Source organism: Zeugodacus cucurbitae, chromosome 4 (assembly GCF_028554725.1).
Source record: "Zeugodacus cucurbitae isolate PBARC_wt_2022May chromosome 4, idZeuCucr1.2, whole genome shotgun sequence".
Taxonomy (NCBI): Eukaryota; Metazoa; Arthropoda; class Insecta; order Diptera; family Tephritidae; genus Zeugodacus; species Zeugodacus cucurbitae.
In genome coordinates, this window is record NC_071669.1 from 72,155,526 (window position 1) to 72,171,658 (window position 16,133).

General features: G+C 36.6%; 1 protein-coding gene across 1 annotated transcript; it reads left to right on the forward strand.

Moving 5' to 3' along the window:
• Positions 1-1,220: 1,220 nt before the first annotated feature.
• LOC105212137 (protein rhomboid) lies at positions 1,221-15,591 on the forward strand. The gene is made up of 4 exons (XM_011183929.3): positions 1,221-2,368; positions 8,610-9,468; positions 12,552-12,981; positions 13,332-15,591. The coding sequence occupies exons 2-4, from the start codon at positions 8,929-8,931 to the stop codon at positions 13,679-13,681; spliced, it is 1,320 nt and encodes a 439-aa protein (XP_011182231.1). The 5' UTR covers positions 1,221-2,368; positions 8,610-8,928; the 3' UTR covers positions 13,682-15,591.
• The last annotated feature ends 542 nt before the right edge of the window (positions 15,592-16,133 follow it).

Here is a 16,133-nt window from a genome sequence, read left to right on the forward strand (position 1 = left end):
TTTGGGAAAAAACTTTTCCAGAAATGCATTGCCTAACGAGTAGAATTTCAGCCAATGATCAAGTATAACCAATTGCTATAGGTATATACTTACACATCAATGTACATACATGAATGGAAGTACATATCTGGATAATCTGGGTACACAGGTATCTACCGCTTATAGCATTTTACGCTACCGCATATTCAACCTGTGGCTATAGTATCTACCAGTTTGGGACACCAGCAACGAGATCGTAAATATTTTTACTCTCTTCAATTGTGGGTATATCTTTGTAGAAGTGTAGATGCAAGGCAGCAAACTCTTATACGTCGGTATCTGTGAGATACTTTCTGTTGGCTTGTAATATTTGAGTGCAACCAAATGAAATGCAACATGTCCGATGGATTGCTGGCGTTTCAGCAAGCGCTTAGCAGGAGTCAATAATAAACACATACATACATACATACATACATACATATAAAAAATATATACATACATACATATATATTTAAGTGGAAGACTAAATTTAAGTTAATATTATTTTATGTGAAATTATAATTTCATATTTCAGCAGGTATGCGAAGCAACAACTACTACTTTGAAAATATCCAGTCAAATCGATTCATATTTGTTGCTTCACAGTGCCTACATATCGGCATTTAAGGACGCGTTGCAACGCTGCAAGTACTGTGTGTGTGTTTGTGTTTGTTCCTTCCGTTCATACTGTATTCCCGTTCACATATATATAAGTATGTGTGTATGTGCATAGGTGTGTGTGTGTGTGCGCGCGCATGCAACTCGGCAAATAGTTTGAAGGCAACTTAAGCAAGAGACAGCTGGCGGTAACAGCTGCCGTTTGGAGTGTGCCCATTAAAGTATCTCAGCAAATGTAAACGGATATAGTACAACAAGCACTTGAGTCACACACACACACACACACACACACTCATACACAGCTGCACCGTCGCAACTGCAAAGGTAGTATGAAGCAAGGTGCAGCAACAACAACATAGCGGAAAGCAAAGCAAGCAAAAGATACTTCCAACCGCATGAAATGTTCGAAGCGCTCAGCTGTTTGCTTGCCAGCGTATCTGTGAGATACACCAACTGAGCGCTTGCTCTACAGAGCGTTGGAACATGTTGTACGCGCGGCATAAACAAGCGCCCCAATGCGGACGAACCCATCGAGGCAACCGTGCAGTTGGACGCTAAGCACTTTGGTTTTGGTATTTGAGGGCCGGCAGCGTGAAATTCACAAACAGTTGCGTGCGGAACGCGAGCGAGTTTATTTGAGTGCTCTGACAACGGATTGCTTGTGGTGCAGTGTAGTAGTAGCACATAAGAAGTGACTGAAGCACACACAAGCGGATATTGGCGAACGAAACGCAAAAATAAAATAAATAAATTTTACAAAATTCGTAAAACAACAAACACAGCGTGTTCATTGAGGAATATTGAAAAAATAAAAATATTTAAAGAAAAAATAAAAATAAATTTCGTGAAATAATTCACTCAAACGCACAACAATATTTGTTCAACGATTTCCCTTTCACTACGCCTACGAAATAAAAATTTGAAAAAAATACAACCACAACAACAATAATAATAAATAAAAAACACAAAATCTGATTCGAAAGCAAAATAGCAAATCAGAATTAAAAATAAAAGCAATGACAAAGCCGCATGCATAAATTAAATAGCAAATCGTTTATTCGTCTGTCCATGTGCATATAAGTGTATCTGTGTGTGTGAGTAAATAAAAATTTCAACTAAAAGTGCAAATAAACTAAACTGAATCATTTAGCAAAACGGCAAGCAGTTGAAAAGAAAAATCAGCGTCCAAAGCAAATGAAAGCGAACAAATTCACAACAGCAACAAGAACAACAACAATAACAACTGCAGATATCAATTTAATAAGTTGTTTGTGTATTAGACGAAAACGAGCGCAACAACAACAACAAGCAATAAGCGCATGCATATTTAATGTAATTGAGTGTACAACAACAACAGTTTGGTATCTCTAAAACGCATTTTTGTTGTCAGCAAAGTAGTGGTGCACGTAAGCGCACTAAAGTAATTGCCTGGTGACAACAACAACAAACAGCCAACCAACAAATAAAACTTGGTCAAAAGGACTTGTGCAGTGTGTGACAACAAGAAAAAGTGCAACAACAACAATAACGTCAATTGCAATTGCATTGCAGTAACACAGCAACAACACAAAGTGAAAAAGGAATTTTTTGTTTTTCTTAATGAAAAAGCAAAATAAACACAATTTGCGAGCATAAATAAGAGCGCGTGTGAATGAAATTGAAATATTGCAAAAACAACAAAGAAGCACGTAATTTGGATTAAAACAACAACAAGGCATACGCATATGAATTGGTGAGTTGATTTACGTAGTAACATATTTTTAATAATCATATGCGATTTATGGCATGTGTGGGCGTTTATACAAGCATTATTAATTGCGAGGCCAATTAATAGCCACAAGAAATGTTCAAAAAATTATTTAATACACTTACAGTTAAGTGTTTGAAGGAATATATATTTTTCAATTGAGTCCCGATGGCTTTGAAACAATATTGCTTGTGGCAACAACAATATTTCATGCCTCCTCTCGGTGTTTATGACTATTTGCCACCAGAAAATGCGTCAACACCTTTTTATATCATCAATTTCGAAAGTAAAGGCAACATTGTCTGAGCTACTTTTCTTTTTTCCCTTTGCAACAGATTTTCTCCAGTCAGTTGCAGGCAATTTCTAGAGGGAAATGCAGCCACAAGCGTTTCTTTTTTTATTCGATTTCCCTCACGTCATTTATTTGTTGTTCTAACATTATTTGCTTGCAATGTTGCCCCTAATGACAACGGAGGTCGCGCGCTCGTCTTGATGCGCAATCAAAAGTGTTGCACATTAAGCCGCGAGGCCCTGCTTGCCACACACACAAACGCGGCCTACCCACCTGCTTGGCTGACACTCGATAAACTATAGCAAGTGTAGGCAATAAAAAATGCAACAGCAGCAGCAACAACAACAACAGCGTGTTTTTGCAGCCTACACGCAAATTCCTGCTTGCATGCCACATACCGACCGACAAACTGGTGTTTGCTCGTGCAAAACTGTCACCAATGATCAGCAACAACAGCAAAAGATTATTGGCGTGTTTACGAGCAGCGGCGGCGGCGGCGGCAATGTTGCAACTTGCCATTATGCGTTTATTGACTCTTGACGCAAAAGCGGCCGATTGACGATTGGAGAAAAAAAACTGCATAAAACTCTCTGCCTGTATTTGGGTGTGTGTGTGTTAATGTGCACAAAACGCATATAAAACATAACGCTATAATAAACATAATGAAAATGTTAATTCTCACAGCCGCGTCCGTGCGTATGTGGCAAGCAATCAGCTTGGCGTTACTCATTTGTGGCAATTGTGCTGCTTTCGCATGCTGTTAGGTCGGTCAACCGTTCGTTTGGCCGATTGCAATAGGAGCGCTGTTGCCAGCAAGCAACCAAAGGCGTTTGTGCCGCCGGTCAGTCGCTGTACGTGCAACTGCTTAGCGGTAACTAACCAGCCATGCTACTTACCATACATTTACACTGGCGCGCATAATTAGCAGGAAGTTGAGCATTTGCGCACAGTACGTGCTGCTAATTTGAATTTGCTGCAATTGAAACAACAACAAACATTGCGGCCAACACAATTGTTGCACTCAATTATTGGCAATACAGTTGCGGCGTTGTTGGCGAAGGTCACGAGAGTAGGAATCACACAAGTGATTTGCGAGCGAGGCGAGTAGCGGTTCTTAAAATATTTTTTTTAATTCGAAAATTTTCGATTTTTTTTTTCAAATTTTTCGATTTTTTTTTAATTTTTCCAAATTTGTTTTTTTAATATATTTTTTATTTGCATTTTTTATTAATGACTGTCTATGTAATATCTTCATTCGCCTCCATAATCATCTATGCGTCCAATTCATGCAACATGTCTGCATGTGCAACAAAAATATTCACACTTCGGCACGGCACTCGCGCATCAATTCAATTTCACTGCAGTCGAGTGCGCGTGAGTGCCGTCAAGTGTGGCAAACGCAAAGCAGTAAAGTAAAGCGCTAAGTGCACCATCGCATTGCCACATTTAAGCAGCAAAAACAACACAAAAAACATGCATAATAAAATTACCGTTTTTTTGCGTTTTTTTTCGTGTTTTCTAGTTATTTGCTAAGCATTTTTGGCTCTAATAACTTTATTTCTACGCCGAAAACAACACAAACATTTTCTAAAAAACAGTACAACAACAAGTATAGCGTGTTTTTGTTGTAATATATGTTTGGTATTAATTAACTGGCGATGCAACGAGCCGCAGCGCGCACGCAAAAGCGCTGCCATGGCACGGCATTAAAGCGCACGCTCACACACATATATACAGAAATATCTTTATTCATATCTGTATGTATGTGTTTCTATGCGCTTGCCACGCTGACTGCATTTTTGGCGCATTTTTATTCCAGCTAATACGCTCATTTTTATGTTGAAGCCATTGCATTTGATGGTTTTTTCGCAATTTTCGAATTTCGCATTTAATTCGTTTTCTTGCTGTTGTTGCTTTTAATTGTTTCGAAATTAATTATTTTATTATTTTCTGCTGCTTTATTGCTTTTGAAAACATGAAATTGCTTTTCGAACATGGCTATGTGGAAAATGCAGTCAAATGCTTGAGTGATTTTCAATTTATTATGAAGTAATTAGAAAAATATTTTCAAAGATTAAAAAAAAATCCCAAAATTATTCAAGTGTGCTAATATGTCGCAATTATTTGTTAGGCATGTGATTTCTGCAAATATGAGTATAGCTTAGTTATGGTGTGCGAGGCAAGGATCAATAAATACAAATTCTCCAAAAATTTTCACTTTGTATAAACCGCACTTAAAATGCCATTCAATATGCTTTTAAGTCGTTTTTAATAGTTTCTCGCATAAATTTATTTGCCACTGCTTATAAGTATGTTACAGGCATGTAAGGTATGTAACTTCAAGCAAACATTTTGAAATGACAGTCATATGTTTATACCCGCGTAAATGACATAATCCGCATGTTATTTAGGCAAGTTTTCAAGCCTCTTCCACATAGGTACATATGTGCATACTCCTCCATATGCTTATGTGGGTGCCACTACTATAAGCTGTCTATATATATATACAAATTTACATGAGCATATATGCCACCAGCTGAAAAACCGACCATAACAAATCGAAGCGCGTGCGCAAAAGACTCGGCGATGTTGCCACAACAGTAGCTGCAACAATAGCAACATACATATGTAATTATGTATAGATACGAAAAAACCACCGAAAAAGCAGGCAAAACGTTGCCAGGCAACCATACACCATAAACACACCGAAAAAAAACGGAAAAAACACAAACTTACATAAATTCAATTCGTTTTTTTCACAATTTTTCATTTTTTGCTGATTTCATTTTTTCGCTTTTTTGTTGCTGTTGTTGTTGTTGTTGTTGCAGCCGCCCCGTTTATTGTAATTGAAACGAATGCGATTAACATAATTTACTTATACTTAGTATTATTGTTGGCGCACACAGCGGTAAGTGCTTTTATTCGACGCTCATGTTGTTGTTGTTGTTGTTGTGCCACTAAGCACTTGTCGCCAGAAATCATTTGTTGGAGAATTACAATAATTGTCTTGGTCAAATTACACGGCACACACACACATACATATATTCATATAAATACGCATAAATATCATCTATTGTATATTTGCTTGTGTCGGTGTGTGTGTGTGTGTGTCACAGACCTTGGCTGCTGCTGCTGGGGTTTCTGCACAAAAAAAATATGCGACAATAAAAATACAATTGTATGCACATATAAAAAACCACAGACTCAGCCACTTTGAAATTTGTTAGACTCGTCTTGAGTGTACAGCAACAACAACAACAATAACAATAGCAATTGCAAAAACAACAATGGCATAGTCAGCGCGCTAATGTACTGTGGGGAAATAGTAAATCATCTACAATTTTGTGGCTGCTGATGACAATAATCATGTTTTAAATGGACGCCTGACGGAGTTGAATATACAACTACAACAAAACAACAAAAAAAATATTTGAAATAATAAAAAATATATTTGCTGATAAAAAATGTTTAAAGAAAAATGTAAGGGGTAGGGAAATTAATTAAAAATTTTATACAATTATATAATTTAGTTGCTTTAATTAAAATTTCAAAGAAAATTTTCTACAAACAAAATTAAAAAAAAAAAAACAATTTTAATGCGATGATAATTTTTCTTTAATAAAAAGCGAGATTTTCGTTTTATATTCCCCACCTCTTGTTGCTTTTCTCAAGTTTATTTATCACTTTTTTGTCATTCTAAAAATATTCTTCCTTAAATTTAAATAAAATATCAGCGACTGTATGTGCCGCGCAGACATTAAAGCAATAAAAGCGGCTCCTGTCTGGCGACGACAGTCGATAAAAAATCGAAAATGAGCTGAAATTAAAAAAAAAAAAAAATATAAAGAAATTTTCGCGAAAATAATTCATAGATAAGACAGCGGCAATTGAGTAAAAGGAAAATCGTTTAAGCTTTTCATTTAAAATTAAAAGAAAAAAAGTATAGAATAAACGAGGAATATAAAAATTAAAGACACAAACTGCCAAACACAAATATACAAACATACATATCTACATATATACAACACATATGTGTTTGTATGTATGCATGTGAGCAGACAAAATGATTTTCTTATTTGCTTTTGATTTCATGCCAAGCAACAACAACAACAGCCAGTAGCAGCGCCAATAAACGCGTCGTTTCAACAAAGAAGCGCGCAGCAATGCGAAATACCGCAGCACCCATATGTACATACATACATACAAACATATTTACATAAAATTAAAATTGAAAAAAAAAAATAAAATCAAATAAAGCACAAACAACAACAAAGCATGAAAATTAAGAAAATTATGCCGCTTACTACGGTTAAGTGTGGCACTTAAATGCGGCAAGCAATGCTGTAAATACAAACATACATACATACAAACACATTCTTCGGGGGCCGATGAATTGACTCACGCACGCGTGAAATATTTGTTTGTATGTGTGTGTTTGTGACTATGCGTAAATAGTTATTCTTAAATTTTGGTTTGTTTGTTTTGTTGTTTTTTTTTTTGCTGGAAATCTTTCGCAATCTCAGCAATTCAACACATTGCCCTGCCGCGGCATATGTTCCGGCTATTCCCTAAGGGCCTCGAGCAAAAAGGCAGCCTTGGTTGTGGTGTGGGAGGGGGAAATAGCTTGATTACGAATCACTTACTTGCTTATACCTACATGCATGAACCTCTCCCCCACACCGCCGATTGCGACCCCACCAATGCCTGACCATTAATTACGAACAGAGCATAGCATGGCATATAGCTTAACATAGCAGACATGTGTACTACATATAGCGCTATCATATTTATTGGTCATTAAGTTAATCTAAAATTTATTCCTGGAAACTTCAAATTACGTACAACAAGCAACAACAACAGCTATTGAAATAGATATGCATATGTGTTTGTGTGTAGGCACATGTGTAGCGCCAGTAAAGCTCAAGGGACTCGCCCAACAATTCTAGGCGTACTTTAGCTGCTATTGGCACAAGAAACCGTTGCTCTCTTTATATGTATATAAGAAAGCCTGTGTGTGTGCACATAATTGCGCTGGAATGTAGGGCAGAGCAATCTCGTAAAATGGCAACTGTCACATACAAACACACACACTAATCCACTTGGGTTTATAGACATGTACAGCTGTCAAGTGCCTTTCACTCTCTCTCTCTCTCTCTGTGTGTTTGCATGGAGGAAGAAAAGGAATGCGCGTAAACGCCTGAAAACTTGCTACAAACTCACTCACAAGTTGGCGCTGTTTTGAACATCTTTCATAAAGTTGGCGTGTTACAAAATACAAAAACACCTACAACAACAACAACAACAACACCAGTGGCAGCATAACAAGCGTACGAAGCCAGTTCAGTTGTTAACTTGTACGCGATCTGCCGCAAGTTGGCAGCGCTTTTGGCGCACCATTTATTTTCCGCTGCCTTTTTGTGGCTGCTGCTTGAGGTCCCAACCGCCAAATGGGCAAGCATTTGCATGCTAAAATATGCCAACAACAACGTTGGATGTTCAAATTTAAGGCATGAAGAATGTTTTATTTAAATTTAATAGAAAAAAATATCTTTTTTACTAAATTCGAAATTAAATTCGAAAAAAAAAAAAATAAAAATTTTCAAAATTTATTTGAAACTAAATTTGAGCATATAAAATGTTGAGTGTTGAAACCTGGCGTGCTAGATACCCCACATTCGTGGAACGGCTTGTTTATCCATATTGACGATTGGCGTTACTGAGTAGGCGCTGATTGAAACTGCTTAAACCGCGAAATAGCCGCTAAATGGCGTGGGCCTCCATGCCACCTCGGAGGAAGTGGCAACTTACAAGTGTGTCTGTATATGTGTGTGTGTGTATTGCCATTGTTTATCGCTAGAACACTTTTTTTCATTCTCACACTCTCGAAAAATATGGAAAACTGATTTTTTACCTTTCTTTTCTGTTCTCTTCCAGTTGCACCAACACCAATTGAACAACACAAAGATGCAAGCGCCGCGCGGATTAACGTCTAGCAGATAAACAAAGAAGACACAACCGTGGAAAAGTGGAGCAAAGCAAAGGCAGAAGAAGCACGCCAGTTCAAGCTGGCGCCAACAACACGTGAAAAATTGTGATAAACAAACATTTACAGTTTTTCGCTTGCTTTCAACACTTGCGGCGAAACGAAAATAAAAAAAAAAAACAAAAAGACTATAAGCAACAACAACAACGAGCATAGTAAGCTAAGCTGATCATAAAGCGAGAACAAAAACAATTGCGGCAACAAAAAAACATGGAGCAATTTGCAGCACAAATAAGGCAACAGCAACAACAACAACAGCAACAGCAAACGTGTGAAGCGCTTGCTGCAGCTGAGCAACACGAACTGCAACAACAGCACAGCACAATTGTTGTTGTCGACGACAACGACGAATTGCCCGCCATTGAAGCGACCATCATTGACATTCCAATGCCGGCAGCGCCGTCATCATTATCCTGCCCCACCACAACCCACCACACAGCGCCAGCCACAGTCAAATCGTCCGCCTTGTCGTCATCATCGTCTTCGTTGTCGTCGTCCTACGACACGGACAGCAGCACGACGAGCAGCACTTGCTGCACGCGACACGGCGAACACATTTACATGGAGAAGGCACAACAGCAACAACAACAGCAAAAATCGCTGCAACAACAGCAGCACCAGCAACAACAGCAACAACACAACCAACAGAAGTCGAAATACGCTTGCAATGCGGATGCGGAAGTGAGCTATTTGAAGAGCGACCATCGCCTACACTGGCCATTCTTCATGCTGGCGATCTCCATCATTGAGGTGAGTTTCAAATTAATATTTTTTTGAGGTCAGGGCTTGGTATTAAAAATTTCATTTCGTGAAAAATTTCAGTATTTAACGATATTAATTAAATTTATTATTTAATTTAAATAATATCAAATTAATTTTAAATAATTCTCTTTTAAGATTTTTTTTCGATTTTTAATTAATTTTCCAATATTTATTTTATGCGAAATCAAATCAATTTTACAAATTTGTTGAGTTTTTGTTGTTTTCTGATTTTTTTTCACCATTTCTCATTTGCAATAAATACATGACTTTGCAATTTGAAAACTTTTCCGCGTCTATTATCAAATTAAACGGTAAAAGCGCACAATTTATTCCCAGTTTGCTTAATGAAACATAAAACAGCAATCGCAGAACTCTTTGAAATTAATTGTACGTAATTAAATACTAATTCAGATCGATTTAATTGAATTTTGAGCCAAAATGGCCAAAAAGGTATACACATAACCGCGGTTTAACGCACAACAACAACAACAACACACACATTTTTCTATTTGCCACAAAAATGTGTGTTGTTGGAAAATGTTGGAAAATTCGCCAAATACTTTAATTGATTACTGTTTATTGTTGCAAGTGCCGGGATTGAGGGGAAATTACATGGAAAATTTGCATAATAATTTTTAACAATTATTAAGTGGAATATTTGATATTTGCGAGCTGTTTTTAAACAGAAGCTCGCATTTCGCGGAAAAGCTGCGCGATTTTCAGCAAAATTAATGAATTTCGTTTTTTGCTAGAATTTACTTTTTTATTAATATTTCTAACGAATTATTGAGTCATGTTATGCAAATTAGTGCTACATTACATACAACAACAAGAACAACAAAAACTAATTTTCATTATTTTTTCATTTTTAATTTTCATTATTTTTTCGATATAAATTCCACGCAAACAGTAGTCTAAAATTATTAATTTGCTTCGAAAAGTTGAAATTTATACAAAATGCCTAATGGAATATTCGCTGCTTAAAAATTGATTACAAAATTAATCATTCAACGCGCTTTTTTGTTAACAAAAAAAGGCTTTTCCACAAACTAGCGCATATTTGCTCGATAAACACACAGATACACACAAAACTATAAGCAAACATACACACACACACATACGCTAGCTGGCCACGGCGGCTACAAATCAATATGCCGTTACACCAGCAACGGCGGCAATGTTAAGTGGCACAACACAAGAGCGGAAGTAGTGCTTTTATGCCACTACAACGAAATAGTTGGTTGGTTGGTTGCTTGGTTGCTATACGTTGGCAACAACAACAACATCAACAACAGCGGCAGCTAACCAGCCAACAATCGAAGTGGCTGGCGAGCGGGAAAAAAAACATGGCGCACGAGTCACATGGCGCCCCAAAATCGATTAAACATTGTCTGGTCTGATTTGGTCTCTGCCGCCTTCGCTAACAACAGTGGTTGCCCGGCGCTACCACCAACACCACTGCCACACACACACACACCGAAGGAATGGCAGCACGCGAGCAAGAAAAACTACAAAATATTTAACGGGCGCTTTTATAGCGACAAAGTTGTGACTTCACAAGCGAATTGAATTGGCGGCGACGATCGCCAGCAGTCGCACGCACAAGCACGCGAATGTCCGTGCAACATTGTTTGTTGTTGGCGCAAAACGCGAAAAAGCGCGCACGTTTTCATGTTTGTTGAGTGTGTTGTTGTTGTTGTTGTTGCGAAATTTATGCGCTGCCATTTTTCATTTTATTTCGCTATACTTCCGCAACTTCTTTGTTTCATTACACAATTGACTGACTGTGTTTAGTTGTTGCTGCTGTTGTTGTTGTTGTTGCTTTTGCTCTGAGTACAATGAAAAGCACAATGGCAGCGGAAGGACCTTTCAGAATATGCCAAAAAATCGAAGCGAGAATGCTAGCAAGAAAAGCGGCATGCATGACAGAGTAGACTAACTAGAAATTGGGGAAAACAAAAAACAAAAAACAACAACAACAAAAAGCAAATAAATACAAAACAGGGAGCGGCGAACAGCAGTAAAAATCAGTGACATAAAAAGTAATGCATGCAGGCGCGCGTGTTTGTTTCTGTGTTTGTACGTGCCTTACAGAAAATTTTCAAAGTTTTTTTGAGTTAGGTCCCAACGAATATTTGGACTCAATTGGGTTTGCTGTTTTTACAACCGTGTATTTCCCCTCGGTCTATGTCTAACACATGCACACCACTTATATTTGGCTCAATTCATTACGGCACCGCGTCCCGCGTCTTCAGCCAATTGAGTTTGCCAGTTCGCATACAAAGCAATATTCCGGCGCTTTTTGCCAGTTTGAAGTCTTGTGCCCAGCTATAGGCAGCCTAAAAGTATGCGTCTATATTTCTCATATACTAAGTAGAAAATATTTAATTTCAAAACAAATTATTTTTTCAATAAATTTTCAATTTTTCACTGCAAAATAATTGCGAAATTAATTATATAGAAACCTAACAGTTCTTTCACCAACTATTAATTGCACAAAAAATGTTAAGATTTTTTTTTTAATTTTTTCTTGCACATTTTCCTTGAATTCCTCCGCATTTGTTGCACGTGAATGCACAAAGTGAAGAAAATTTATGTGAATTTTCGGCCAAAGCTAAATTAATACCAACTTCACCTGCACCAACGACATATATTAGCACATAGATGCTGTTATAATAAGCTGACTTTTGGCTGACATTTTAATCAGCAGCAACATTTCCAAACTATGCAGCAATGAGCGTTGCCAGCCCTCAGTTGAGCGCACGAATTGCAAGTTTAACTTATTTGACGGAGGAAATGCTTAAATGAGCAAGAATAACTAATAATTCGAGGGAAAAGTTAGCAGTAACTTAAAAATCCCGAATTTCAGTCAGGATTACATACTTCGGGATTTTAAGTCAAAATTGCGATAACAAGGATTGCAATACCGAATTTTTTCACTTTACTTAACCGTAGAATTAATTTCATAAATAATATCAAAAAATATATAGTTCATAACAATTTTTTACCTGTAAATCCATGGCTCAAGCATCACTCTAATAAATCCCTTTTCTACGCTCTCTCGTTCACAGGTCGCAATTTTCGCCTATGACTCGGCCACTGTACCCGGCACGGCGGCCACACGCGAACTCATCCCACACATGCCCATCGCCTCCGATTCGGTGTTCATCTATCGACCCGATCGCCGTCTGCAGGTGTGGCGTTTCCTCTCCTACATGTTCCTGCACGCCAACTGGTTCCATCTGGGCTTCAACGTCGTCATACAGCTCTTCTACGGCATACCGCTCGAGGTGATGCACGGCTCGGCACGCGTCGCCATTATCTATTGTGCGGGCGTGTTCGCCGGTTCGCTAGGCACAAGCGTTGTCGACTCCGAGGTGTACTTGGTGGGCGCCAGCGGTGGCGTATACGCAATGCTCGCCGCCCACTTGGCCAACATAACGCTCAACTACAGGCAGATGCGCTACGCGGTGGCGCAGCTGCTGTCGGTGCTGATATTTGGTAAGTTTTTTTTCCATTTCGCTTCTGATTTTGATTTTCATTTCAATTTTGATTTGTTTACGCTCGACGTGTATGTGGCGGCGTTGAAAGGTGTTCACTTGCGTTGCCATTTGGTGGTCTAATCAGCAGTGATATGATTTGACCTCATTCTAGTGGGAGCGCAAAAAGTAAACACATTTCATTACGTCTTCACTCGGCATGCACTAGAGTAAATTATATTTTTTTTTTTTTTTTTGGTTTTTCATTACGTAATCTTGACGTAATCTTGAACACTTTCTTCTTGCGATAAACAATTGTGAAATTTGTACTAATGTTCACACCTTCTCTCTTGCTCTTCTCCTCTCTTGCAGTATCATGCGATCTGGGATATGCATTGTATTCACAATATCTGGACGCCGAGGGTGTGAGCAAGCCGACGCACATCGAACACACCTGGCCCAACCTCGATCCACCGCCAGTCTCGTATGTGGCACATATGACCGGCGCGTTGGCGGGCTTCACCATCGGTCTGTTGGTGCTGAAGAATTTCGAACATCGCGCCTACGAGAATCTCATCTGGTGGCTGGCGTTGGGCGTCTACAGCGCCTTCACCGTCTTCGCCATTGTCTTCAATCTGATCAACACGATGACCGGGCAGCTGGTGGAGGAGCGCAGCGAAGTTGTGGCACAGCAATTGTTGTACGATTTGGGTGTGTCGTAAAAAGTCTGTTTGCGTTGGACAGTTAAGTGAGAGAATTTATGCAAAAACTAAATACGAGATAAATGCGTGAGATTTGGAGAATAAAGTGGTAATACTGAATACCATTTTTTCGAAAGAAAATCACAAATCTCAATTTGACGCATTTTTGTTAGCCACATTAATTTATTTGTTACTACTTTAACTATATTTTTTCATCGTTGCTGTTCTTGTTTAATTTATATTTTGTCATTATTTTAAATAACTTTTGCATCGAACGCAAATAAAACCCCAAATCGTATAAACAAATGTTGTGATAATACCAAAGACTGAATTAATTTTGAAAATAAAAGAGATAAACACACACACACACACAATCATTGTGTGGATAACCACACTCATACACACACACATGTAAATTCAAGTACGCTTGAACGAAAATTAATTGTAACATTAAGAAGTGTAAAAAAAAACATTTATTTATTTAATTTAAATTTATATTATAATATATTATATAATTATATTGTAGGCATCAATGCACAATCGGGTCACACAACCAACCAAATAGTAGAAATGCGGTTTTAAGTGCATTCTTTGTTGTATGTACATATAGACCAAAAATGGTTAGATAAGTCCTCGTTACACCCCGCAAATACACACATACATACATATATATGTAATTGAATGTGAATCTAAGCGTCCAGCAGTCGCTAAATAACGCATTTTCACAAACTAACGCACTAGTCAACCAAAACGAAATAATAAATAGTAAATAAAGCAAAATATATAGGCGGCAAGTGGCGAACGGAGCGCCAGAAAATTTAAAGCGAGCGTGAAAAAATTAAAAAAGTAATAGAAATTTGTAAAAAACAAAAAATACTTTTAAAAATTTTCAAAAATATTTTTCAAAATTTTCGAAAATACTTTTTCAAATTCTCAAAATAATAAAAAAAATACTTTTCAAAATTTTCAAAAATATTTTTCAAAATTTTCGAAAATACATTTTTAAAATCTCAAAATAATAAACAAAAAATACTTTTCAAAATTTTCGAAAATATTCTCAAAAGAATTAATAAAAAAAATTTTTTAATTTTCAAAATATTCTTTTTTTTTACATTTTCAAATTATTTTACCGTAAAATCACTAAAATAATTCCAAATAAAATGGATTTTGCTCTTGCTGCGGCCCTCGCGCGTTCGCTTGCCGCTTACATTGACAAAAATGTTGAAGAAGAAGCAGAAAAATCAATACTTTTCTAGATATACATACATAAATGTAAAATCGTTATAACTGTACATATGCTTATACATAACTGAAATATTTGTTGCGAGATTATTTTTTTTAGTATATAATACTATTTTCTATCTAGCTTATAATTGCAAAAAAATATGTTTTTTCCTTACGGCATACTTAACGTTAAGTTAAAATTTACATTTAAATTAAACTCACAGTGTTTTTGCATACTATTTATGTAGTTAAAAATAAAAATTGTAATAAAAAAGAAAATACACGAAAACATATGTACTAGCAATATAAGCGCATGTTAATAAAACTAAAGCGAAAAGTATATCTAAAGAAAGAAGAAAAAAATACAAACAATTATTCACAAATGAACCAAAGAGAAAACACAAAAAATCAGAAACTAAAGAAAGTAAAACACAAACAAACAAAAAACAATACAATAACAACACTAAACGTCCGTGAATTAGAAGAAAAACTGCTTACCAGTGAACTTGGGTCCCACAACTTTTGCTTAAAGTTTGAAAATATATTTTGCAAACCTTTTTTCTGCCTGAAAATGTGTGAAAATTAATAGTAAAAACAAACACAAAGAAAGAATAAAAATCTAGACACACACACCTAACACTTTGTAAATGTCCAAAAAATTGCTAAAATAAAATCAATATTAAATAACCGTTAATCAAATGTAATTATCACTCGACAATTCAACAACTAAAAAATCGAACTCACAATAACACCCAGACTTCATTTGTATGTAAATATTATATGTATATTGCATGCATGAACACAGCCACCACCACCAATCCACTGAGTCCATTGGTCAATAAATGTAAATTAATTTATTTATTGTCAATATGTAAAAGCAATGCCAAATGGAAAATCCCAACAACTTACAATTGTAATCAAATAAATATATATAAAATATGTACGTAATGTCCTGCAATTACAATAACCAAAAATTAACAAAAACAAAAACAAAAAAGAACTGTAAACATAATGTCTTGTTACGAACGTATAAATATGCATATGTATGGAAAAGTCATTGTAAAATTGCTGTCAAATATTCAACCAAAATACACACAGAAATCATATATACATTATAATTGAAATGCGCTGTAAAAGAAAACAACAAACTGAAATAGAAAAGAAGAACACAAATCACATGAAACCAAAATCGAAAACGAATACAAAAAAAAATTGTGAAAATAATGCATTTTTCGAAAACGTGTGCGCA

Excerpts from the sequence above, each read along its gene's own strand:
- LOC105212137 (XM_011183929.3), top strand. The coding sequence starts at position 8,929 with ATGGAGCAATTTGCAGCACAAATAAGGCAACAGCAACAACAACAACAG. Across the intron at positions 9,469-12,551 it reads TGGCGATCTCCATCATTGAG|GTCGCAATTTTCGCCTATGA; the intron begins GTGAGTTTCAAA and ends TCTCGTTCACAG. Across the intron at positions 12,982-13,331 it reads GCTGTCGGTGCTGATATTTG|TATCATGCGATCTGGGATAT; the intron begins GTAAGTTTTTTT and ends CCTCTCTTGCAG.